This window comes from Ornithorhynchus anatinus, chromosome 2 (assembly GCF_004115215.2).
Source record: "Ornithorhynchus anatinus isolate Pmale09 chromosome 2, mOrnAna1.pri.v4, whole genome shotgun sequence".
NCBI classification, from domain to species: Eukaryota; Metazoa; Chordata; class Mammalia; order Monotremata; family Ornithorhynchidae; genus Ornithorhynchus; species Ornithorhynchus anatinus.
Window position 1 is genome coordinate 7,772,773 of NC_041729.1, and position 24,231 is coordinate 7,797,003.

A 24,231-nucleotide genomic window follows, 5' to 3' on the forward strand; every position below is an offset into this window, starting at 1 on the left:
TTCAGAAAGATGAGCTTGGACCAGGTCTCTGTCAAGCCAAGGATAAACTATTTTTTTTAAAAAAATATGACTGTCTTTTGCATATGCAGATTGCCCAGCTGAATTTTAAATGCAATCACTTTTCTTCCAGCTCACTCAAGAATCAGGAGCCACTGCCTATATGAATTAGCCCCTAAAGCCCCAATCCTGTTTTTGACCTAATTTCCCAACCCTGGATGTGACAGTGATGGGTAATGTCTGCTTCTTGCTTAATGTCTGCTCTTTCAATGTAGGTGATATTTGAGATACATTTATCCAAGTGTAAATTGCTGTTGCATTTAATCCTCCCAAAGTGAACAAAAATCTTATTACCATGCATGGGGAATGATAATCAAGGAAACATTCCAAGTTTTCCTCCAAGTTGGCAGTCTACTGGTGCAAAGGGGCCTAATAAGGAAGCCAGGGGTTGGAGGGTATGAAGAGAAGCATACCTAATGAGAAGCAAAATGAAAACAGGAATTGCCCTTAATCTTCTCCGATTGAATGAAATCTAATTGTATGCAATATTGATTGTTGTATATTCCTGGAAGAAGACAGTGAAAAGAAAATAGACAATTACTGTAAGATAACTACCTGACCCTTCAATTGCTTTTGGCACAAAAGATGACCAGCTAGTTGGGGTATTAAATACTTATCACTTTCCAAAAGTACATTATTAACAATAGGGAAGGGGAAAAAATCAAGTCACCGAAATGTGGACACTATCTGATGGGCTGCCAGGAATTACTGTTAAGATATTTTATGAATTGCTATTGTTTATCCTGCCATGGCAATTAATACTTTCTGATTAGCTATGGTTCTGGGTAGGAATATTTTAACTCATAGAACAAATCTGGTGGAGGATGAAGACTGATGAGTTGGAGCTGGAATCCTTCAGTGGGCCAGGGGGTGAGCCATAGAGAAGCAGCGTGGCTCAGTGGAAAGAGCACGGGCTTTGGAGTCAGGGCTCATGAGTTCGAATCCCAGCTCTGCCACTTGTCGGCTGTGTGGCTGTGGGCAAGTCACTTAACTTCTCTGTGCCTCAGTTCCCTCATCTGTAAAATGGGGATTAAGACTGTGAGCCCCACGTGGGACAACCTGATTTCCCTACGTCTACCCCAGTGCTTAGAACAGTGCTCGGCACATAGTAAGCGCTTAACAAATACCAACATTATTATTATTATCTTCTGAATTAGAATTTGCACATTAATAGGAAGATTTTCCAAAGAGTCAATGGTCCCTAGAAGGTTGACTATTCTATAAAAGACAGGGTAAATTCAGAAAGGTCTGATCAATTGCACTGTGGGTAAATGGAGACTTCACCGAGGATCTGGGGCTAAGAGAGGAGAGATCTGTTGAGATTATCAGTGGGGCAATCAACAGGGATAATTCAGGCAGTAAACCAGTCTCCTTTTTCTATAAAATCAAAGCTTGCATTATCTGTTAAATGCTTTCATTCTCCTTCTGCCTGGGCAGATCCACCCAGTTTTCCTTCGTAGCCATATTTGATATCACATGTGACCAAGATCAGAAATAGTTCGAAACAACAACATATCTTTTAGCTGTCCACCGGTGAAGCCAAATCCTGCCTAAGACTCACAGAGTGCACCATTTTCACTGAGACAAAGGTGACATTTTTCCACTGACACAAGTCAAGAGCAGATTCAGCAAACCACCCTGGAGAGCAGGTACAAAAAGCCTCTTTTCAACCTATACACCCGTTCCCCTGGACCCCTAATACCTTGAGATTCCCTGACCTCCTATTGATTTGACTCTTTCCTCTGGGGAAAGTTTGAGCCCGTGGAACAGAAATGGCAAACTGGTTCCAATTTTTTTTCTTCTACTTTCTCTGTCCCAACCTTGCCCAAATCAGAGTCCTATAAGGAACATTCAAGAAATAATTTCCAATCTCCAGGGCCCAGAGTGAATAGGGCCAGAGTGGGGAAAAAGAGTTGAAAATGTTGCCTGACCCTACGATAAAATAGAGCCATATATTTTGCTGATGATTCCTTCTTTCTTTTTAAGTGGCACGTTGAACTACTGGGCTAGAGCGATGATAAAGTCCTTTCCGAGATAACGATCTTTGCCGAAACTGATAGGGAGTACCACAGAGCCCACCTTGAAGGCTGAAGGATTGGAGCGGAGGGTTTGAAAGGTCTAGGCCAGTAATAGTCCAGTTGGAGCTGAAAAGTGCCTCAGTTACTCCCGGCTTTCCAAAAATACATCAGGATCCTTGGCCAAAAGTAATGTGGAGCACAGTTTCTTTGTTTTCCAAACCTTTCTTTCACCCACCGCATTTTAAAACTCAAATCCATTCTCTCACCTTGAAAGGTGAATGAGGGAAATCTCTAACAGGCTTGAGCTAGTTTCATGATGATGTTATACAACATCACTATGTTGCCAGTGCTTTTATAGAATCCTCCAGTTCTGAACATAAAACAGCCCATAACACTCCGGCAAATAGATTTCAATAAAGCTGCATGCTACTCCAGGGGCAGGCTACCTGGGAGAGAATGAGTCATGCTGGGAGAAGACCCGTGTGTGTGTCTCGCCTAAACTTTCTTCAGTTACTCTAAAGGCATAGAAAGATTCAAGAAACTGCAAACTGCAAAAGGAGGAATAAAAATCCCTTAGAAATGCAAACTGGAGTTTCATGTGTGGAGAAAGTAGCTATGAAACAAGAGCGGGGCTCCCCTAATCTCTCACAGAGATAGTTTATAAATGCCACAATAACAATAGTAATAATAATAATATTTGAAGTGCTTACTATGTGTCAAGGACTGTTCTAAGCAGTGTGGGACAGATACAAGGTAATCGGGTCAGAAACAGTCCCTATTCCACATGGGACTCACAATCTAAGTGGGAGAGAGAACAGGGATTGAATCCCCATTTTGCAATTGAGGAAACTGAGGCAGAGAAGCGTATGGTCTAGTAGATAGAGGATGAGCCTGGGTGTCAGAAGAACATGGCTTCTAACCTCAGTTCCACCACTTGTCTGCTGGGTGACTTTGGGTAAACCACTTAACCGTGCCTCGGTCACCTCATCTGTAAAATGGGGAAGAAAACTGTGAGCCCCATGTGGAACAGGGACTGCTTCCAACCTGATAAACTTGTATCTACCCCCAGAGCTTAGTTCAGTGCCTGACATATAGTAAGTGTTTAACAAATGCCATAGAAAAGTGGTGAAGGTGGGATTAGAACCTAGGTCCCAAGACGTGCTCTTGTCACTAAACCAGCTGCTTCTCATAAGGATCTCCACAGTTCAACGGGTCGCACTGAGGCATTTCACTTTAGTGCAAAAGTAACTTGTGTGCGACTTAAGAAAAGTGTCCAAAGAGGACCTTTGTCCCTTCCTAGGTGTTGGGTGAAATCCTGGAGGAAATACAGCATCTATGATCCCATATTTGTTGAACTCCATCGTGTGCATTAGTGGAGAAACCAAACGTCTATTATCTTTCTTCATAATGTGAACTCAGACACAACTCCCTCATGACTCTGATGCTAATATCAATCATTCATATTTATTGAACACACATTAGGTGCAGAGCACTGTACTAAGCACTTGAAAATGCAAATTAGCAGAGTTGGTAGACACGTTCCCTTATGTGGGAAGTTTGCGGACACAGCCAATGCATAAATAAAAGACATCACTTGAAACATCTTTGGAGTGCCTTTTCCAAAAAAATTCCAGTTTGTCTTCTTTCCCCATATCTCTGGCTAAATATGTACCCAGAACCTATGTAGCTTCATATGTAGCCTAGAACACTTTGGTAACTTAGATTCTTTGTTATATACAATGGGAAAACACGGATTTTCCTCCTATTCATACAGCACTTGTCTGTTTTGTGACCTTGGGCAAGACGCTTCACTTCTCTGCCCCTGTTACTTCATCTGTAAATCGGGGATTAAGTCCGTGAGCCTCACTTGGGACCTGGACTGGACCTAGCATGATTAGCTCGCATCTATCCCAGCACTTAGTCCAGTACCTGGCACCTGGTAAGCGCTTAACAAATACCAATAACAAAATATGAATGTGCATTTACTCACATTGTTTTTACATCGTAGGGTCATTAATTGAACTTTAACAATAACCGACAGAGTATACGTCTTCATTGTAACGAACCACAGGGACCCTCTATCAGCATCTATTATTGTGAAAAATGTATTCTAAAGAAACTAGCTTAGTTTGGGCTCTCTCCCCTCCCCTCTTCTTCATACACACACACACACACACATATTCTTTTTCAATGTTCTGAAAAATGCAAAGTTTAAAGTGGTGCTTTTTAGTAGAGCGGGACCTAGCTGTAGATGGGAGGGAGTTCATTATTAGCAAAGCGGTTCGCTAGAGATATTTTCAGGACCTCTGCGTTTCAGAGTCACCGCTGAGAATTCTGACTCGTTCCAAGCCGCTCTGACAGGAAGGGATCTGGTCCACTCGTGGCTTAGTGGAAAGAGCCCGGGCTTGGGAGTCAGAGGTCGTGGGTTCTAATTCCCGTTCCGCCACTTGTCACCTGTGTGACTTTGGGCAAGTCTCTGGGTCTCGCTTACCTCATCTGTAAAAAGGGGATTAAGACAGTGAACCCCTCGTGGGACAAGCTGATAACCTTGTAATCTATCCCAGCGCTTAGAACAGTGCTCGGCACAGAGTAAGCGCTTTCCAGATCCCGTCATTATCATAACTCGCACCCAGGCGTCTGTGCTGGCATCTTCCCCGGCGTCCCTCTTTTCTTGCTCCCACCAACTTGAGCGTATTCCGAGGTTTCCTTCTCCTCCCCTTAGAGAGCGAGGTTCTTCCGCTGGGTATCAAAGCTAGGACAACAGGACGGGGCGTAGAAAGACCCAGATTTGCCTTTCGGATTCCCGCAGATTGATTCCTCGGCCGCCTCCCTTCCACGTGCCACCTCTCCGGCTCCACCCCGAGGAGAGGAGGGCAGCCCCCGGAACTTACCGAGAGACAATTAAGGATCCAAACTTCTCGTGATGCCGCTGGGCATCCTGCCACCTCCCTTCTGCCCAACGCCCCCTCCCCCGCCCCTCCCCTGGCTGTCTTGCATAACCGCGGGGAGCGTGTGCCGCCCTCCGCACAACCGCCCGCAAGTTCTGGAGGCGCAGCAAGTTTGGAGCAGCCTGCGGGAGCGGGCGGGCTGCCAGGGCTCAAAAGCCGAACCAAAGCGTCCCCCTCCCCACCCGGGCGAAGCCCCCCCCCCCCCCTCCCCCCTCCATCCTCCCCCGGAGCCAAGAGAGCCGGGACCCGGCCTCCTCCCCACCTCCCCGACGACCCCCTACTCGCCCCGGCCAGCCGGCCCACCCCGCTCCGCGCATCAGAGCCCGGGCTTGGGAATCAGACGGTCATGGGTTCTAATGCCACCTCTGCCACGCGGCTGCTGGGCGACCTCGGGCAAGTCACTTCACTTCCTCCGTGACTCAGTCACCTCATCTGTAAAACGGGAATCGAGACCGGGAAGCCCCTGGGGGACAGGGACCGGGTCCGACCCGATTTGCTTGTATCCACCCCGGTGCTTAGTCCAGTGCCCTGCACATAGTGAGAGCTCAGCAAATACGGTGGTTACAGAGAAGCGGCGTGGCTCGGTGGAAAGAGCAGGGCTTGGGAATCGGAGGACGCGGGTCCTAACCCCGGCTCCGCCGCTTGTCTGCTGCGTGACCTTGGCCAAGCCACTTAACTTCTCTGTGCCTCAGTCACCTCAGCTGAAAGGTGAGGCTCGAGACCGTGAGCCCCACGTGGGACAGCCCGATTACCTTCTGTCTCCCCCAGCGCTTCGAAAAGTGCTCGGCGCAGAGGGAGCGCTCGACAGATATCATCCCCAGCTCAGCGCCAGGTGCCTTCGAGCGGATGCCAGCGCGACTCGGTGGAAAGAGCCCGGGCTCGGGAGTCGGAGGTCGAGGGTCCGCTCCCCAGCCGTGTGACTCAGGACAAGTCGCTTCACTTCTCCGGGCCTCAGTTCCCTCATCCGTAAGATGGGGATCGAGCCGGCGAGCCCCACGTGGGACCAGCTCGTTACCTCCTATCTCCCCCAGCGCTCAGACCAGTGCTTGGCACAGAGGAAGGACTGACCGGACGCCACGGTGCTTCCTATGCTCACGCCCATCTCAGGGCCCCCCGGGCGGGCGGGCGGGCGTGCGTGCCGGGGTCCGGGCACCCTCCGTCCCCCGCCCCCGCCCCCCGGGCTCACCATTGAGCTGGTTGTAGACCACCTCCTCCAGGTGGTCCAGGCGCTGCAGGATGGCCTCGCGGTCCAGCAGGGCGCCGGCCGCCTTGGCGTGCCGGCTGCGTGCCCGCCGGTCGGCGTGGCGCACGATCTGGACCAGCTCCTGCGACCGGTCCTGCAGCCGGCAGTACACGGAGAAGAGGATGATGCCCACGAACACCAGGATGTTGACCGTCAGCAAAGTTTTGATTTTCCTGGCCACCGCCATGAAGGCATGCCCCGCTCCGGCCCCGGCCGGGGACCATGGGCTTGGGGCCCGGACGGCCGCTCCGCCGGTTCCCGCCTCGGAGCTGTCCCTTTCAGCACCCGGAGGGGCGGCGCGACCCGCGGCGCGACCCGCTGCGCGACCCGCTGCGCTCCGCGCCGCGCGACCCGCTCCGAAGCATCCTCCGGGGAGGCGCAGCCCCCATCCGCGCAGGACCCGGGCGCAGAGGAGGGGGGCGCGCAGGGACGGAGCTGGGGGGGGGGGGGGCGCGGGGGTCCGGGGTGGATTGGGCGGGGGTCCCCCGGGGGGGCAGGAGGGACGGTCCCGGGGGGGAGGGGACCGGCCGGGAGGGCGAGCTCCGGCTCTCCGGGATGCGCCCTGCCTCTGCCGGGTCCGGCCAGCCCCGCAGCCACAGCGCCGGTGCGGAGTGACGTGGCCGGGATATTCATCGGCATGCACCCGGCACGGTCCCTCTCCCGCCTCCTTGCCATCCTCCCTCCCTCCCTCTCAGCTCCCGCCCTCCTCCTCCTCCTCCTCCTCCCTCCCTCCCTCCCTCCTTCCTCTCCCCGTCCTCGGGACCCACAGGGCGGCCACCCCCTGCCCTGCCCTGCCCTGCCCTGCCCCGGCACAGGGACGGGAGAGGAAGGGAGATGCCCTCAGCTGGAGAGCCGCTCCTGGGCTGGGGGGGCTCCAGGAGGACCTAGATGGGAGCCGGGCGGGGGATGTGGGCAGATGGCAGAGGAAAAGCTCTGGCCTCCAGAGGCGATTCAGTCAGGGACTGAGCTGGTGGTCGGTGGTCGGGGCTTCGGTCCCTTCCACGGCGAATAGGAGGGGAGGATAGGGGTTACGCTCTGGCCCAAGAGCCCGTTTTGAGACTCTTTCCTTTGTAGTCAGAGGTCTCAGCCCTTTTCTCCCTCCTTCGGACGCCCCCTCGCACCCCCACACACGGTTAAGGGAAAACTGTCATTCGTCCCGCTTCAGAGAAAGAACGAGTGTTTGGTGATGATGATGATGACAGTGGCGTCTGTTAAGCCCTTACTGTGTGCCAGGCGCTCTACTAAGCACTGGGGTGGATCCGAGCAAATCGGGTTGGACCCGGTCCCTGTCCCTCGTGGGACTCATAGTCTCATTTTACAGACAGGGGAACTGAGGCACGGAGAAGTGACGCGACTTGCCCGAGGTCACAGAGCAGACAAGTGTTGCAGCTGGGATTAGAACCCGTGACCTTCTGACTCCCAGGCTCCGTGCTCTAGCCACTGAGCTTGATGATGATGATGATGATGTGTGTGTGTGTGTGTGTGTGTGTGTGAGTGTGTCACTCTACCTACTGGTGTCTAACTCCCTCCACCTTCCTCAGACTCTGTCTCTCTGAGGCCTCTTTCATGGGACTTCCATGATTAAACCTGGACGACGGGAACCAAAATCCAACACCCTCTCTCTAGGGGAAGTTTTTTTTCAGCTCGTTCCTGGATGCACCCATCCTGGCAGATGGCAGAGGCACTCAACAGCTCTCGGCTGGGACTTCCCTTCTATTTAGTGCGAGACAGATTCTTAGCAGAGACCTTGGCCGTGATCGGCAACTCGAGCGGTGAGGGGAGTACGTGAAGAGATGGCATAGGGGAATAGAACTGATTTAGGGGTCCTTCGGGAAATGGGATTCTTCTGCCTGAGGCAGGATGAGGTTACTAACTGCTTCTTGGGTTCCAAGGAGAACTCAAGTCTAACAAGGCCCTAGGTGGTCCCAAGGATTTGCTGCTAAAGCCTAACGTGCGTGGCCCGGGAGTCAGAAGGACCTGGGTCCTAATCCCGGCTCCGCCACTTGTCTGCTGTGTGATCTTGGGCGAGTCACTTCACTTCCTCTGTGCCTCAGTTCCCTCATCTGTAAAATGGAGATTAAGACTGGGAGCCCCATGTGGGACATGGACTATATATCCAACCTGGTTAACTTGTATCTTGTCTTGTCTTATGCTGTCTGGTCATCTCCGACCCATAGCAACTACATGGACACATCTCTTCCAGGATGCCCCTCCTCCATCTGCAATTGTTCTGGTGGTGTATTCGTATAATTTCCTTGGTAAAAATAAGGAAGTGGTTTACTATTGCCTTCTTCCGCTCGGTACACTTAAATCCCTGCCCTCGACCCTCTCCCACGCTGCTGCTGCCCAGCACAGGTGACTTCTGACTTGTAGCATAATGTCTTCCATTCACTAGTCACTGCTCAAGCTAGGAATGGAATGGGTGTGCCTCTGCTTACCTCTGCCTCCGTAGCCAAGACTGGGAGAGTACTGGAAACTCTCCGGGTGTTATCCTGAGAGGGGCACATGTATCTACCCCAGTGCTTAATACAGTGTCTGACACAGAAAAAGCACTTGACAAATATCCTAAATAACAATACCTTATCATCACATAACATAAATACAAATGCCATAAAATTAAATCAAAATAGTTACTAAACACAGGGCCACAATGGCTCCGGTAGGAATGCCTAAGATCAAGGGGCAGTTGACAACTTCTGTCCACTGCACAGCTCTCACTGGCTTTAAGGGACTTCTGGCTTGCTCTGAGATCTGAACGAGCAAGAAATTTCTCAATTAGATCCGGACAGTACAGCTCACACCAGCCCCCCTGTGTTTTCACAGAATCCCAGTGAGTCAATTCAACCCCGAGGAAGGCCACGACATTGTACTTTTGTTTTATGGGTGATCGGGGGGTGGGGGTGGGGGGCAGTAGCATAACATTTTCCAACGTGGATTGGCTCAGAAGTCCGATCTTACTTGGCATAAAGGCTCATACTCAGGGAAACCTGTCCACTAACTTCACTGAGATCTCGAGAAGAGTTGCGCACAAACTTCCAGACAAGAATCTAAATCTCTTCCTGTCCTTTAGAGACCATGAAGACCAATTAAAGCTGATATTCTAATCCACCACTGAGGAAAATCCACACACGCTCGGTCCCTAGATGGATTGCATCTTGCAACCGCTGCCATTTCCCAAACACTAGTACAGTGACTATCAGCACGAACTCAGTAAATACCAGTGATTGATTAGTGAGTGAAAACACAAAAAATCCAAGGCTACAGGACACAGTAAGCCCTCAACTTTCCAGGGGATCTTATGTCTATGCAGACTTTTCAATTTTTTACGCTGATCAGCCAGTGAAACTTCCAGGCAATCCACTGCCAGATGTTCACAATGCTGGTGTATACCATTCAGATTTTATGAGTTCTATTCTGGCTGAACAAAAGATGTCATTTTTGATATACTCTTTGGTAAATACCCATTTCATATAAGAAAATTCAACAAACGCTCAAGGGTAGTTTATTAGATGTGCTTAAATCATTCAGCTTATTTTAGCCACATCTGCTGATGCAGATAGAGTTTTGAAATGTCAGATTTCCATTAACGGGGCCTACATTCAAGTCTCCTCTCCATAACCTGGATGCAGAACTTGAATCTGATGAGATCTTTGTGATCAGCACTTTCCTTTTCATCAACAAAGTGAAAATCTACCAAGGGGGTTTTCATGGCATGACTTTTTAACTCCTAAGGACTCGGGTACTCAGTCCGCTGCCGAACCTCACAGCACTCAGGTACATACACTTGGTTGCTTCTGCTACCTGTATAATTTATTTTAATGTCTGTCTTCTCTGCTAGAATATACACTCAGAGAGAGCAGGGATCATGTCTACTTAATCTGTTTTGCTCCCCCATGCGCTGAGTACAGTGCTCTGTAAACAGTAAGTGCTCAGTAAATACCATTTATTGATTGATTGAAAATGAACACCCCGTGAACACTGTGGGGAGTGCATCTCCACAGTCTCAACAATGCTCCTTATCCCCACCAAAGCCTCCTCCTCTTATCACCCCATCCTCCTAACGCACTCATACCTTCCATTGAGAATCTGCAATGGCCCATTCACAAGTTCTTCCTCCCTTCCTTGACCCGGGATGTGCTGACACATAGGGGAGCAGCATGGCCTAGTGGACAGAGCAGGGTTCTGGGAGTCAGAAGGACCTGCGTTCTCGTCTCGGCTCCGCCACTTGTCAGCTGGGTGACGTTGGGCAAGTCACTTAACTTCTTGGGACCTCGATTGCCTACCTGTAAAATGGGGATTAAGAATGTGAGTCCCATGGGGGACGGGGACCGTGTCCAACCTGATTAGCTTGCATCTACCCCGGTGCTTATAACAGTGCTTGATACACAGTAAGTGCTTCACAAATACCATCATCATTATTATTAAGCTTACTTATTAGAAAAAAAAATTCTCAGGAAAATCCATTTTTGGCTTAGATTTGTATGGGGTCATTGGAATGCCAAAAGCAATATCCAAGCACCCTGGCACCAGCCCAGTCATCCAGGGGAAAGAGACCATTTCAAATTTTGGCCCGGTTTCTCCTCTATATCGCAACCATCTCTCTCTCCCCCTCACTGCCAGATTCCAGCAAAGGTCCTCTCCATTTGGGGAGATTCCTCTAAGAGGATACAATCACCACTAGATGGTGAGCTCGTTAGGGAATGTATCTGTTTGATGTTGTACTGTACTCTCCCAAGCGCTCAGTACAGTGCTTTGCACACAGTAAGTGCTCAATAAATACGGTCGAATGAATGCCAACAGGGCTGGGAGAGATGAGTCTCCAGTTCTGCCAGCCACACCCATTTTCCCACTATCGCCAGTGGACTCCAAACCATGTCCTAATCCCCGCAGCTCCAGGGAGCAGTCACCAATGCTAATACCCGTGTTAGACCAGATCTTGTCCATCTTGCCTTACTGAGTTCTGCTCTAAACCTGGATACCTCCTTGCCAGTGCTGCCTGTTGGTTTTGGCCATTTAAATGACTTTGCATTTGAAAGAGAAGGTATCACTATGGAATTTCAGAATCCTTTGGGACTAACGGTTCTTGCGTAGACAAAAGATGATCGGGGCTGTGGGGCTCACATCAACCTTTTCAGCCACATGTGCAACCAAAAGTAAATTTCACTATCAATGAACCTCATCTTTGAATTAATAATGTTGGTATTTGTTAAGCGCTTACTATGTGCCGAGCACTGTTCTAAGCGCTGGGGTAGACATAGGGAAATCAGGTTGTCCCACGTGGGGCTCACAGTCTTAATCCCCATTTTACAGATGAGGGAACTGAGGCACCGAGAAGTTAAGTGACTTGCCCAAAGTCACACAGCTGGCAAGTGGCAGAGCCGGGGTTCGAACCCATGACCTCTGACTCCAAAGCCCGTGCTCTTTCCAGTGAGCCACGCTGCTTTGTTGACCTTCTAATGCTGACCTCAAGGCAGATTCTAGACTCCAGGCTTGCTGGATCCATTTATTGAGTACCTACTGGATGCAGAACAATGTAAGAAATGAAACATTTTGGTAAATACGAAAGACATGATACCTCCCTCAGGGAACTTACAGTGCAGCTGGAGAGAGAGGCACTTACAGTCAATCAATCAGTCAATCGTATTTATTGAGCGCTTACTGTGTCCAGAGCATTGTACTAAGCGCTGGGGAGAGTTCAACATAATATAGTAGACACATTTCCTGGGAGAGGAAGTGGTAGTTCAGCGGAGTCAATTAGTTGGCATCCAGACAGGTGTAATTCCACACCAACACTACCCTCTCTGCATGACTCCAACCTGTTACTTTCAGTCTTGCTATGCTGAATTGGGTAAAAAAGTTCAGAAGCTCCCATTACAGTGCAGAGGTTTGGGACATGTTTTTTCCCCGAGAAGCAGCATGGCCCAGTGGAAAGAACATGGCCCTGGAAGCCAGATGACCTGGATTCTAATCTTGGCTCTTCTGGTTGCCTGCCATATGACTTTGGGCAAGCCACTTAACTTCTCTGCGCCTCAGAGATAACTGAGATACCTCATCTGTAAAATAGAATAAAGGGAAAAAGGCCCAAAGAGTTGGTTATTGCCCACTTGCAGACTCTCCTTGGTTTGTGTCACCACCGTGTTTCACAGGATCATTGCTTCCAGTTTACTTGCACATCAATAGTGCTTGTGAAGCCCTAGAGACTTGGGAGAGTGTGGGGAAGCCTGCTGTTCTCTTTTTTCACCATCTGATTCACTGCTGCCCAAAGAGGTCGCATGCATGGGGGGGAAGTGCTGTCCACTGTACTGGGAGGGTGCTGGGATCTCTCACCAGTGACAAAGACAGCAGACCCTTTCCTCCGGAACCCCATTCCCTCCCCTCCACTCCCCTTCCCCCCCCCAACCCATACCCTTGTAACTGATTCTGCTATCAAATGGTCAGCGTGAAAGTGGGAAAGCACAGTCACAGAAGCAAATTCCCCTCTCATTAGTTCTGTCCTCAGGTGGAATTGGTGAAAGTTTTAAACCTGCCATCGGGTCTAGCTCATGCCCAGAGCAGACCAAATGGTAAGATTAGGGGAGGATTCAGAGGGTTCTGATGCTTAGATTTCTGAGGAGAAATCATCATCAAAATAATCCCCTCTTTGTGCAATCTGCTAAACCCTCAGCCTTGCCTCATGCTGATTTGGGCAGAAAGTGGATTTTTCTCCTAAACGTTCTCATTTAAAAAGCTCGGTCTGCCCCGATGACCTGTCTAGATTTAGTTGCTTTCAGGGAGGGGTGGCTTAGGTTGGATTCCTCTAAGCTCTGGAAACATAGACTTGGCTGCACTGAGGCAGTTTGACATTTTTACTCTTCTTTGTAGTGCTTACATATGACTTATGAGGGCTGGTGCTGGCGTGTGGGTGTCCTTAGTACCATCTAGATGCTGGAGAGATTTAATAATAATCATATACGTCTAGTGTTCCCTATGAGCTAAACACTGTGCTGAGAGCTGGATTAGATGCAAGATTATCAAGGCAGACACAGTCCCTTTCACTCAAGGGGCTCACAATCCAAAGGGAAGGGAGAACAGGTATTTTATGCCCATTTTATAGATGAGAAAAGTAAAACACAGATAAGTGAAGTGACTTGCTCAAGGTGACACGGCAGGCAAGTGACAGAGTCGTGATTATTAATATTATTAATAATTGCTGTATTTGTTGAGTGCTTAATATGTTCCAGGCACTGTACGAAGCACTGGGGTGGTTACCAGCAAATCGGGTTGGACACAGTCCTTGTTCCATATAGGGCTCACAATCTCAATCCCCATTTTACAGATAAGGGAACCTAGGCAAAGAAAACTGAAGCGACTTGACTAAAGTCACACAGTAGACAAGTGACAGAGCTAGGATTAGAACCCAGGACCTTACGAGACCCAGGCCCATGGTCTATCCACTACACCACGTTGCTTCTCCAGCCCCTGACTTTCAGGTCCGTGTTCTTTCCATTGGGCCCTATGGCTTCTCAAGTTTATAGAAGCGAACTAGGTCTACTTCAGAAACTGCTCTCTCCCTCGACTGAAGCAGGAAAACCATCCCGCAGACTGTACCCAAGCATCTCATGACTTAGGATGGGACAGAAGGGGACCCTAAGAGCAAAGGTGGGCAGGAAGCTGGGCTTGCAGAATATGTGAAATTAGCTGCTTAGCATCTTTCATTTAGTATTTCTCCATCCAACATCTTGGCTCCAACCAAGATAGAGACTTCCACCCTTCCAGGAAAATCTGAGCCAGGAACCTGGACGAGAGAAGGTTGGGTTCTTGGTTTCCCTGAGCTGTGCCATTCCAAACATATGGGGGCAGAAACCTGGGGAAACCTGAACCTGAACTCCACCTACTCCCACCCACCTAATGACTGGGGAGACAGTATTTGTCACTTGGGTGTCTAGTTCAATTCTTTGCTCCCAGCAGACATTCAGTAAAAATTGTAAGTGACAAAAGGTGGTGAGTGGTGGGCAGACTGTGCATTCAACTTCACTGTAGCACTAGTGATGGAAAAGAAGGCCATTTGGGGTGGTTTGCTGATGATGATGATGTTGTTAAGAATGATACTGATAATAATAATAATTATAATAGCACTGTGGTATTTGTTAGGTGTCAAGCCCTGTACAAAGGGACAGGGTAGATATAATCATCCTAATAATCATGGTACTTGTTAAGCGCTTACTATCTGCCAGGCACACTGTTCTAAGCACTGGGGTAGAGAAATTAATCGGAATGGAAACAGTCTCTGTCCCACATGGGGCTCACACTCTCAATCCCAATTTTTTTTTACAGATGAGGTAACTGAGGCAAGGAAAAGTTAAGTGATTTCCCCAGGGTCACATGGCAGACAAGTGATGGAGATGGGATTAAAGCCCATGACATTCTGACTCCCAGATCCGTGCTCTATCCACTACACCAAGCAGTTTCTAATAGTAATACTTATGGTATTTGTTAAGCGCTTACTATGTGCTGGGCACTGTACTAAGCTCTGGGGTGGATACAAGCCAAGATAATTGGGTGAGATAGCACCTGTCCAACATGGGGCTGTCATTCTATGTGGGAAAGGGGTTCTCCATTTTACCGATGAGAAATCTGAAGCGTGTTGAGAATCAGTGTGGTCTAGTGGATAGAGCACGGGCCTGGGAGTCAGAAAGATTTCAGTTCTAATTCCAGCTCTGCACTTGTCTACTATGTGACCATGGACAAGTCACTTAACTTCTCTGACAAATGGGGATTAAGACTGTGAGTCCCATAAGGGACATGGACTATTTCCAAACTGATTAGCCTGTATCTACTCCAGTGCTTAGTACAATGTCTGGCATAAGAGAAGCACAGAGAAGTTAAGTGACTCGACTGAGGTCACGTAGCGTGGCTCAGTGGAAAGAGCACGGGCTTTGGAGTCAGACATCATGGGTTCGAATCCCGGCTCCGCCACTTGTCAGCTGTGTGACTCTGGGCAAGTCACTTAACTTCTCGGTGCCTCAGTTCCCTCATCTGTAAAATGGGGATTAAGACTGTGAGCCCCACGTGAGACAATCTGATTCCCCTGCGTCTACCCCAGCTCTTAGAACGGTGCTCGGCACATAGTAAGCGTTTAACAAATACCAACATTATTATTAAGTAGCAGAGCTAGGATTAGAATACAGGTCTTCTCACTCCCAGGGCTGATCTTTTTCCCTAGGGCACAGAGTTTCTCTTGCAAAAGGGGATTTTTGCCCTGCTCTTTCAGTCCCAGAAGGCTCTGTTCATTAACGTGAGGTTCTTCTCTCAATTAAAGCAAATGGCTTCCTTGGATCTACGTCAACGTGTAGATGTACATAATTACTGATGCAGCAGAGCAGCAGGTGAGGCCGGAGGTCAATAGGCAGAGAGGATGAAGCCAACTCTCCTGGAGCATGTTAGTAGTTATCTTGAGGCCATATTGTATTCTACTGGCTAGCCCGCCGTGAAATCAATGAGAGCCTCTTGCTGCACACCAGGGAGAATTTTACTGCCTCCTTGTATTTTTGTTGGGTCTGAGTGGTTTGCTGGTTTTTTTCCTTTTAATTAAAACAGATAACTTTAAAACTCCCCTTAAACGACGTGCCTCAGCCTTGCTGCTATTTCCAGAGAATTTTCATCCATAGTGAAAAATTTATGTTTTTTTTAATTTCCCAAATTGTGAAGCCTACGTCCATCTCACAGCCCCCGGGGGTGGGCACATTCACAAATTGACAAACACAATTATGCAACATCAGCCTTGTGGGGCAGACCGTAATAGTCAACAAATGAATAGCCCATCCCTTCCAGGCACCCCAGCGACAGAATCCTAACCACAGTTAGCAGCTGCAGAGCTGTATCAGGAAGGAACTTACCGCTTTCAGTGACTTCTCCCTAAAAATCTAATTTCCCTTTTATTATTGGGAAAATTCAATTGGCGACAACTCTAGTCTGGCTTCCAGGTTTTCAGGTTCATCCATTTTACCAGAACCATGGTAGAGAAGATCCATCCAGAAAAATGTGTTTGGGAGCCACAATGGATTCCCCAGGTCCAGAAAGATGGGAGATCTTAAAGTTACTATTATTCCATTTTACCCCACTCCTCAAGAACCTCCAGTGGATGCCCAACCACCCCCTCATCAAACAGAAACTCCTTACCAGAGGCTTTAAGTACTCAATCACCTTGCCCCCATACCTAACCTCCCTCGACTTCCTACTACAATCCAGTCTGCACACTTTGCTCCTCTAATGCCAACCTACTCACGGTACCTCTATCTCTTCACCGACCTGTCACCCATACCCTGCCTCTGGCCTGGAACTCCCTTCCTATTTTGTATCCAACAGATGATCTCTCTCCACCTTCAAAGCCTTATTAAAAGCATATCTCCAAGAGGCCTTCCCTGACCAAGCCCTCGTTTCCTCTTCTCCCGCTCCCTTCTACATTGCCCTTGGATTTGCTCCCTCTATTTACCCCTCCCTCAGGTCCATTGCATTTATTTCCATATCATAATTTATCTCAATGTCTGCCTCCACCTCTAGACTGCAAACTCACTGTGGGCAGGGGAAGTGCCTTCTAACTCTGTTTTTATTGTATTCTCCCAAGTGCTTAGTACGGTGCTCTTCACACAGTAAGCACTCAAATATTATTGATAGATCTTGGACTCATCAGTTGGGCGAAACACACTTATGTGAATTAGATGTGAACCTTGAAACTCCAGCTTAGGACATACAAGGTCTCCCCATCCCATTCTACACCCTGCAGTCTGAATAATAATAATAACGTTGGTATTTGTTAAGCGCTTACTATGTGCAGAGCACTGTTCTAAGCGCTGGGGTAGACACAGGGGAATCAGGTTGTCTCACGTGGGGCTCACAGTCTTAATCCCCATTTTACAGATGAGGTAACTGAGGCCCAGAGAAGTTAAGTGACTTGCCCACAGTCACACGACTGACAAGTGACAGAGCTGGGATTCGAACTCATGACCTCTGACTCCAAAGCCCGTGCTCTTTCCACTGAGCCATGCTGATGCTTCTTTGATATTAAATCTCAGGTGATATTAATGCCTTAATCTATAAGAGCCTAAGGCACCCAATCTTCCTTGAGATGCAATGTGGTCTAGTGGATAGAGCACAGACTTGGGAGGCGGAAGAACCTGGTTTCTAATCCTGGCTTGGCCGTTTGTTTGTCTGCTGTGAGATCCTGAACAACTCATTTAACTTCTCTGTGCTTCAGTTACCTCATCTACAAAATAGGGATTAAGACTGTGAGTCCCATGTGAGACATGGACTGTGTCCAATCTGATTAGTTTATATCTACCCCAGCACTTAGTAGAGTGTTTGGAACATAGTAAGCATTTAAGAAATACCATAAAAAAGAATCTCCCTCCAGCCCAATTCCCACCTCCTCTATCTCTTTGAATCCTCTGGCACTTTCATCATTCTTTCCAGAGAATGTGTCAGGGACTCTCCTATGAGAGGGACTTCTAGCCTCCCACAAAACGTTTGCCAGCCTAATTCCTAATTTGATGTTTGCAAAGCAGATTCCGTCAATGTACTTTGGGATGGAATGAATCCGATTGCTGAGTTAGAGCTGGTCATCTACTATCCGCTTCTTTCGGCTCGTCTTCGGTTCAGCTTTTCCCTGAAGTAGGGAGTTACGATCCCCTTCAGGAGAAGGGTAGAGTTTGTGCCTGAAAGGTCCCTTTCTCCCTCCCTCCCTCATCACCATGCTTGCACAGATTGCCAAACTGATGGCAGAGGAGACAATTTACCACAAGGAGTTCTCAAGCTGAGGGTCTCTAGGAGCATTTTTTGGGGCAAAAGACAATCGTATTTATTGAGTGCTTATTGTGTACTAAGCTCTAGGGAGAGTACAATACAACAATAGACACATTCCCTGCCCTCAACGAGCTTACAGTATAGAGGAAAGAGCATATAATTGAGAGTTATGATGCCTGGAGTCTAATTCCAGCCCTATGTGCCTGCGGGAGGAACTCTGTGCCTCAGTTTCCTCAACTGTAAAATGGAGACTCAATACTTGTTTTCCATTCATGTGGGAGCCCCAGATGGGCCAAGGGCTGCGTCTGATCGGCTTGGATTGAATCCAACCCAGTGCTTGGCACATACTAGGAGCTTAAGAAATATGGCAATTGTTATTAGATAATGTGGCTGCCTGGGACCTCATACGTGCCTCTCTACCCCAGGACAGCCAGTGGTGAGACAATTCTTCCCACTCGCTCTATTAAAAGCAAAAATCAAATAGACTAAAAAGTTGTGAGGCTGGTCCACGTTCTATTCTGCTTCCAACTGGGCCGTTACCATTTCGGTCCACCCCAGGGGACAAATGAGATATCGTGATGACTACTGAAGTTGTGAATTTTCACAGTGGGCTGCCTTGAAGAAACCTTAGACCAACCTTTCCAGGAGATGATGCTTTTATCCTTAGCCTTCCTCGTGTTGATTTCCAATCGCCTTTAATTATCAGGTCTCTGAGCGGGAATGTATAAGTGAATGCCTCCCCCCTGGGTGGAACTGATTTGCTCTCTTTGCAGAAAAAAAAAATCTCAGTTAAGTGAATGGGTGAGCAGGGCATGATGGTGGGAAGTGCACGTGGCTTAGTAGAAAGACTGTGGGTTTGGGAGTCAGAAAACAAGAGTTCTAATCCCGGCTCTGCTACTTGTCTGCTGTGTGACATTGAGCAAGCCACTTAACTTCCCTGTGCTTCAGTTACCTCATTTGTAAAAATGGGGATTAATAGTAATAATGATGATGTTGGTATTTATTAAGCGCTTACTATGTGCCAAGCACTGTTCTAAGCGCTGGGGTAGATACAAGGTAATCGGGTTGTCCCATGTGGGGCTCACAGTCAATCTCCATTTTAAAGATGAGCTACCTGAGGCACCGAGAAGCTAAGTGACTTGCCCACAGTCACACAGCTGACAAGTGGCAGATCCTGCATTCGAACCCATGACCTTCGACTCTGGACTCCCAAGCCCGGGCTCTTTCCGCTGAGCCACGCTTCTTCTCTGTGATTAAGACCGTGAGCCCCACATGGGACAACATGATTACCTTGTATCTACCCCAGTACTTAGAACAGTACTTGGCACATAGTAAGCACTTAAATACCATCATTATTTGTTATTTATAAGACCATGAGTGATTCCATTAGGGGTATGGACATCTAGTCCTGGACTCAGTCTCCTACAGTGGCAACAAGACTCTTGGACGGCCGAATGGTAGTTGCTCCCCTTAATTACTATAGTATTTGTAAAGGGCTTATTCTTTGCCAAAACTAGGTCCTTGGACAGAGACAAGATAGTAAGGTTGGACATAGTCCCTGTCCAACATGGGACTTACAGTCTAAGTAGGAGAGAGAATCCTCATTTTACAGATGGTGAATGTGAGACACAGAGCACCTCAGTGACTCGCCCAAAGTCCCAAAGCAGGCAGGCAGCAGAGCCAGGATTAGAATCCAGGGCCTGTAACTCCCAGGCCCATGATCTTTCCATTAGGCCCTGCTCTTTGACATCTATCTACTATTCAGGAATGGCCCACTAATATCACTAACTTTTACCACATCTAAACTCTAGCGGGTCATTATGCACTGCCTGTCCAGTAATTTATCCAAATCCCATTTGAGCCGGCTGATGTTTTTGTCCTGCAGAACTCTCTGTGATGTCAGAGGCAAAGAGCTTTTACTAGGAAAAACACAAGATTGGGGAGGAAGTCCTTGCAAGTTCTAATCTAAGCACTTACATATCCATCTTTCCATTATCTAGCTCCTATTTGTAAGTTGTTTTGGTTCTGCCTATTCCTTTAGATGCTAAATCCCTTGATAGCTGGGATCATACCTTCTATCTCTATCGTACACTTTCTGGTTCTTAACAATAATAATGATAACAATAAAAATAATGGGGTTTGTTAAGTGCTTATTATGTGTCAGGCATTGTATTAAGCACTGGGGTAGATACAAGCTAATCAGGTTTGACACAGTCCCTGTCCCACATGGGACTCACCATTTTAGGGCTCCTAGTTCAGTGTTCTGCATACAGTAGGTGTTCAGTAAACTCTACTGTTTGATTGATTGGTCATCTCTGATTATTTCTCCCAAACCTCCTGCTCATGCCAACCCCATATTATGGCATTTAAGTGCTTGACTATGTGCCAGGCACTGTACTGAGCACCAGGTTGGATACAAGCAAATCGGGTTGGACACAGTGTCTGTCCCATGCGAAGCTCACAGTCTCACTCTGAGGGAACTGAGGCACAGAGAAGTGAAGTGACTTGCCCAAGGTCACACAGCAGATGAGCGGTGGAGTCGGGTTTAAAACCCATGACCTTCTGACTCCCAGGCCTGTGCTTCATCCACTATGCCATGCTGCTTCTTGATGTCGCGCTGCTTCTCCTAGCCGTCCTTACCAGCACATAAAAACCAACAACAAATAATCAGGGAGGCACATATCTAGTCAATGGAGAAAATTTCTACAGGTGGCTATAGTGGTCACCGGTGGTCCTAGCTAACACCAATCACTGGGAATTACTGAGTGCTTCCTATGTTCACGACACTTTACAATAGAGTTGGAAGACGTGATCCCTGCCTTCGGGTAAGGGAAACGCCTGTGACGGTAATCACAGATGTATTGCCAAGCTAGCAACATTGCACAGTGATTCTGTATGATCCTAGACCATTTCTCCAGGGGGATTCTTGACACCTCCTTTTCTCCAGAGTGTTTGTACTCCCCTCCCTAGTATGTATGTATGAACGTTGGGGCCAGATCCAAGCCACAAATCATGGCAGCAGGAGTCTTGGCAGATTTAGGCTTGGAGAAAAAAAGAAAAAACAGATTAAAAAAAACAAAACATGCCTTGTCTGTATTGGTTCCAGACAGGGAAAAGATCAGCTGAAAACTGGGTTGTCTGTTTTAAAACCATCCAGCTAGTCACCTCGCACGTGACTGGTGGCTGTGTTCTTGCAGCTGAGGTGCCAAGAGATGGGGCCTGCCTTGATTGGGTGTGCCTCTCCCTCTGTGGCAAGTCAGGCCTGGGCATGAGGGTGGGCAAGGGAATAGCTGATGAGCTCAGGCATGTCCTGGCCAATCAACCCTTTAAGGCCAACCCTGCACAATGGTGCAGGGTCCAGAACAAATCAATGGGCACCACACTATCTGCCTGAGGAGAGAGGGGTTTATGGAGCAAAACTGCTTACTGATATCAAGGTCTCACCCCTCAAACCACTCCCCCTTGGGACTGAGTCAGAGACATCGGCTCTAGGGTGGTTTGGCCCTACACTAGTTATGCTGCTGAGTTCAGGAGGGAAGCTGGACCTCTTCAGGAAAGAGCCTGAGCCATTTGATATCCCCACCCAGTTTTCCATGCTCCAGAAATGGCCTACAGTCCATACAGGAATTGAATCCTAAAAACGGTGTCTATCTACCTTTCAGATGACTCCATTCACACACTGAGAATGAGAGGTCAATTAAACAAGAACAACATTAAGTTCAGCTCCAGAAGAAAAATAATCATCACTTTTCCAAAACCTATACTTTTCTTTTTATGTGTCAGGGACATTGGCTGGGTCTGAAGCACGGTAGTCATGAAACTTTAGGATTTGTGTATTTTCAAACAGCAACTGGCACCTTTAAAGGAGAAACAGACATTTCTGAAAACAGACTTGACAGTGACATTATTTGCAGGCTTGTTCCTTATAATCATAGATCGCTGTCTCCCCCAGTCTCTCCCTCCCTCTCTCCCCCCTTCCACCCACGTTTCCCTTCACCCCATTACCACCACACATTCCAAACTGGAAAACAAAAACTAAACAAAACAAAAAAACAATTTTAATCTAACAACAAAGCACAGTCACACTTAAATGCATGATTCAGGATTTTCTTTTTGTGTAGAAATAAATAAAAAGAATTCTGTGGGAGTTTTTTTTCTCCCTTAAAAGGTTCTCAATACCCTCATGCAGTTTGAAAATGCAAACCTTTGGTGTTGCTCATCATGTGTATTTCTAAGTGGGTCCTTTAGCAAGCTTTCAACAAATGATTTCAGTGGGACTTGGCTTTGAGCAGGAACCACCAGCAGAGTTTCCAAGGGCCTTCAGAGACTACACAATAGCCATCTTCTTGTGATTTGATTGAGTTTTAGGGCAGCATAGAGCAGTCCTGCAGGATAGGATCCTGCCTTAAATTCCCAATGGTGATGTGCCTCTGGAAGTCCCTTTACTCAGGAGCCCTCGCTCAGGAGAGGCCCAGTTGGGAGTGTCATTGCATTAAAAAGTGGGGTGGCCTTTAAAACATCACAAAGAATTAGAGGTTTGCCAAATAGCCCCTAGCTGGAAAGGCTAAAGAACATGGAGTTGTTGGACCTAGAGCAGACCAAATGTTAATGCTGTAATTGTCTTCTCAGCCCATACTAAGTGCTCAATAAATGCCATTTGTGCTCAATGGCAATGAGAGAGTGTGATCAGGAGGGAATTCAGTGCATGATTCAGGATTTTCTTTTTCTTTGTGTAGAAATAAAGAGAATTCTTTGGGAATTTAAAATGTCCTTCCTTAGAATGTCATTCTGCTCCCATCATTGCCCTTCTCAAAAGCCTCCACAGGTTATTATAGTATTTGATAAGTGCTTGCTGTGTTAAGCACTGTTCTAAGCACTGGGCTAGACATGAGTTTATCAGGTTGGACACAGTTCCTGTCCCAAATAGGGCTCACAGTCAAAGTAGGAAGGGGAACAGCTTTGAATCCCCATTTTATAGTTGAGAAAACTGAGGCACAGATAAATTAAGTGATTTACCCAAGGGCACATGGCAAGAAGTTGACAGATCTGTATTAGAACCCAGGTCTTCTGACTCCTGGGGCCATCCTCTTCCTGTTAGGCATCTCTCCTGCATTGAGCAAAAACTGACCGGTAGATTTGAGGCTCGGCAGAGATGAGTCCTTATCACTTTTCTGCCCTTTTCACCCCTTATTTCCCAACCTGCACTCTAATCTTCCTGTTCCTCCCTTGCACCTCACCTGGCTCCAGGTTTTACTTATACTTTCTTCCCTTACCCCAACATTTCCTCTCCCTTCATATCTGTCCCAATCTGTCACTTGTCTGCTTTGTGACCTTGGGCAAGGCACTTTACTTCTCTGGGCCTCATTTACCTCATCTATAAAATCAGGATTAAGAGCATGAGCCCCATGTGGGACAGGGCCTGTGTCCAAACTGATGACCTTGTATCTATCCCAGGGCTTAGAGCAGTGCTTGGCACATAAGGACTGAACAAGAACCATAATAATAACTATCATCTGCCTGTCCACAGCTCTGCAAATTGAGCATGGGTCAGGGACTCAGAAGGTAGTGGGTTCTAACCCCAGCTCCACCACTAGTCTGATGTGTGACCTTGGGCAAGTTATTCACTTCTCTGTACCTCAGTTACCTCATCTGTAAAATAGAGATTAAAACAGCCCCATGTGGGACAAGGACTGTGTCCAACATGATTTGCTTGTATCCCCGCACTGTTTAGTACACAGTAAGCACTCAAATATGATTAATAACAATAAGTACTACAATTATCTTCAAAGCCCTATTGACCCATCTCCTTCAGGAGAACTCAACTGATTAATTTATCTGAGTCATACCCTCCCAGGTACCTGATCACTTGTGTGCTTACACCAATCAGCAGTACTTACATAATGATTTATGTACTCCACTATTCAAGTAGTTATTTATTCACTCATAGTTTTCCATTCCCTCATTGCCAAGAGTGGTGGTCTTGGCTGAGGCATTTTTTTTGCATTGGGCTAGGACTTGAAGGAATTAGGGAATCTCACTCAACAACGGAAGCCTACTTGGATACAGTGTGCAGCGGTATAGAAACAAATGACCTGTGCAAGTACATATTTAGTTGCACGTCTTAAAAGAGTATTTGTCTTACACTGTCATCTCTGCTCTGTAGCAACACCTCATTTCCATCTACAAT

The 24,231-nt window shown here is 47.6% G+C and overlaps 1 protein-coding gene across 1 annotated transcript in view; it reads right to left on the bottom strand.

Moving 5' to 3' along the window:
• Nucleotides 1–6,691, bottom strand: part of GALNT9 (polypeptide N-acetylgalactosaminyltransferase 9) — a 242,943-nt gene extending 236,252 nt beyond the window's left edge. Inside the window, exon 1 of the mRNA XM_029047813.2 lies at nt 6,210–6,691. Within this exon, the coding sequence (XP_028903646.1) occupies nt 6,210–6,453 (244 nt within the window). The 5' untranslated portion in view covers nt 6,454–6,691. The remainder of the gene's footprint in view (nt 1–6,209) is intronic.
• Nucleotides 6,692–24,231: the final 17,540 nt, after the last annotated feature.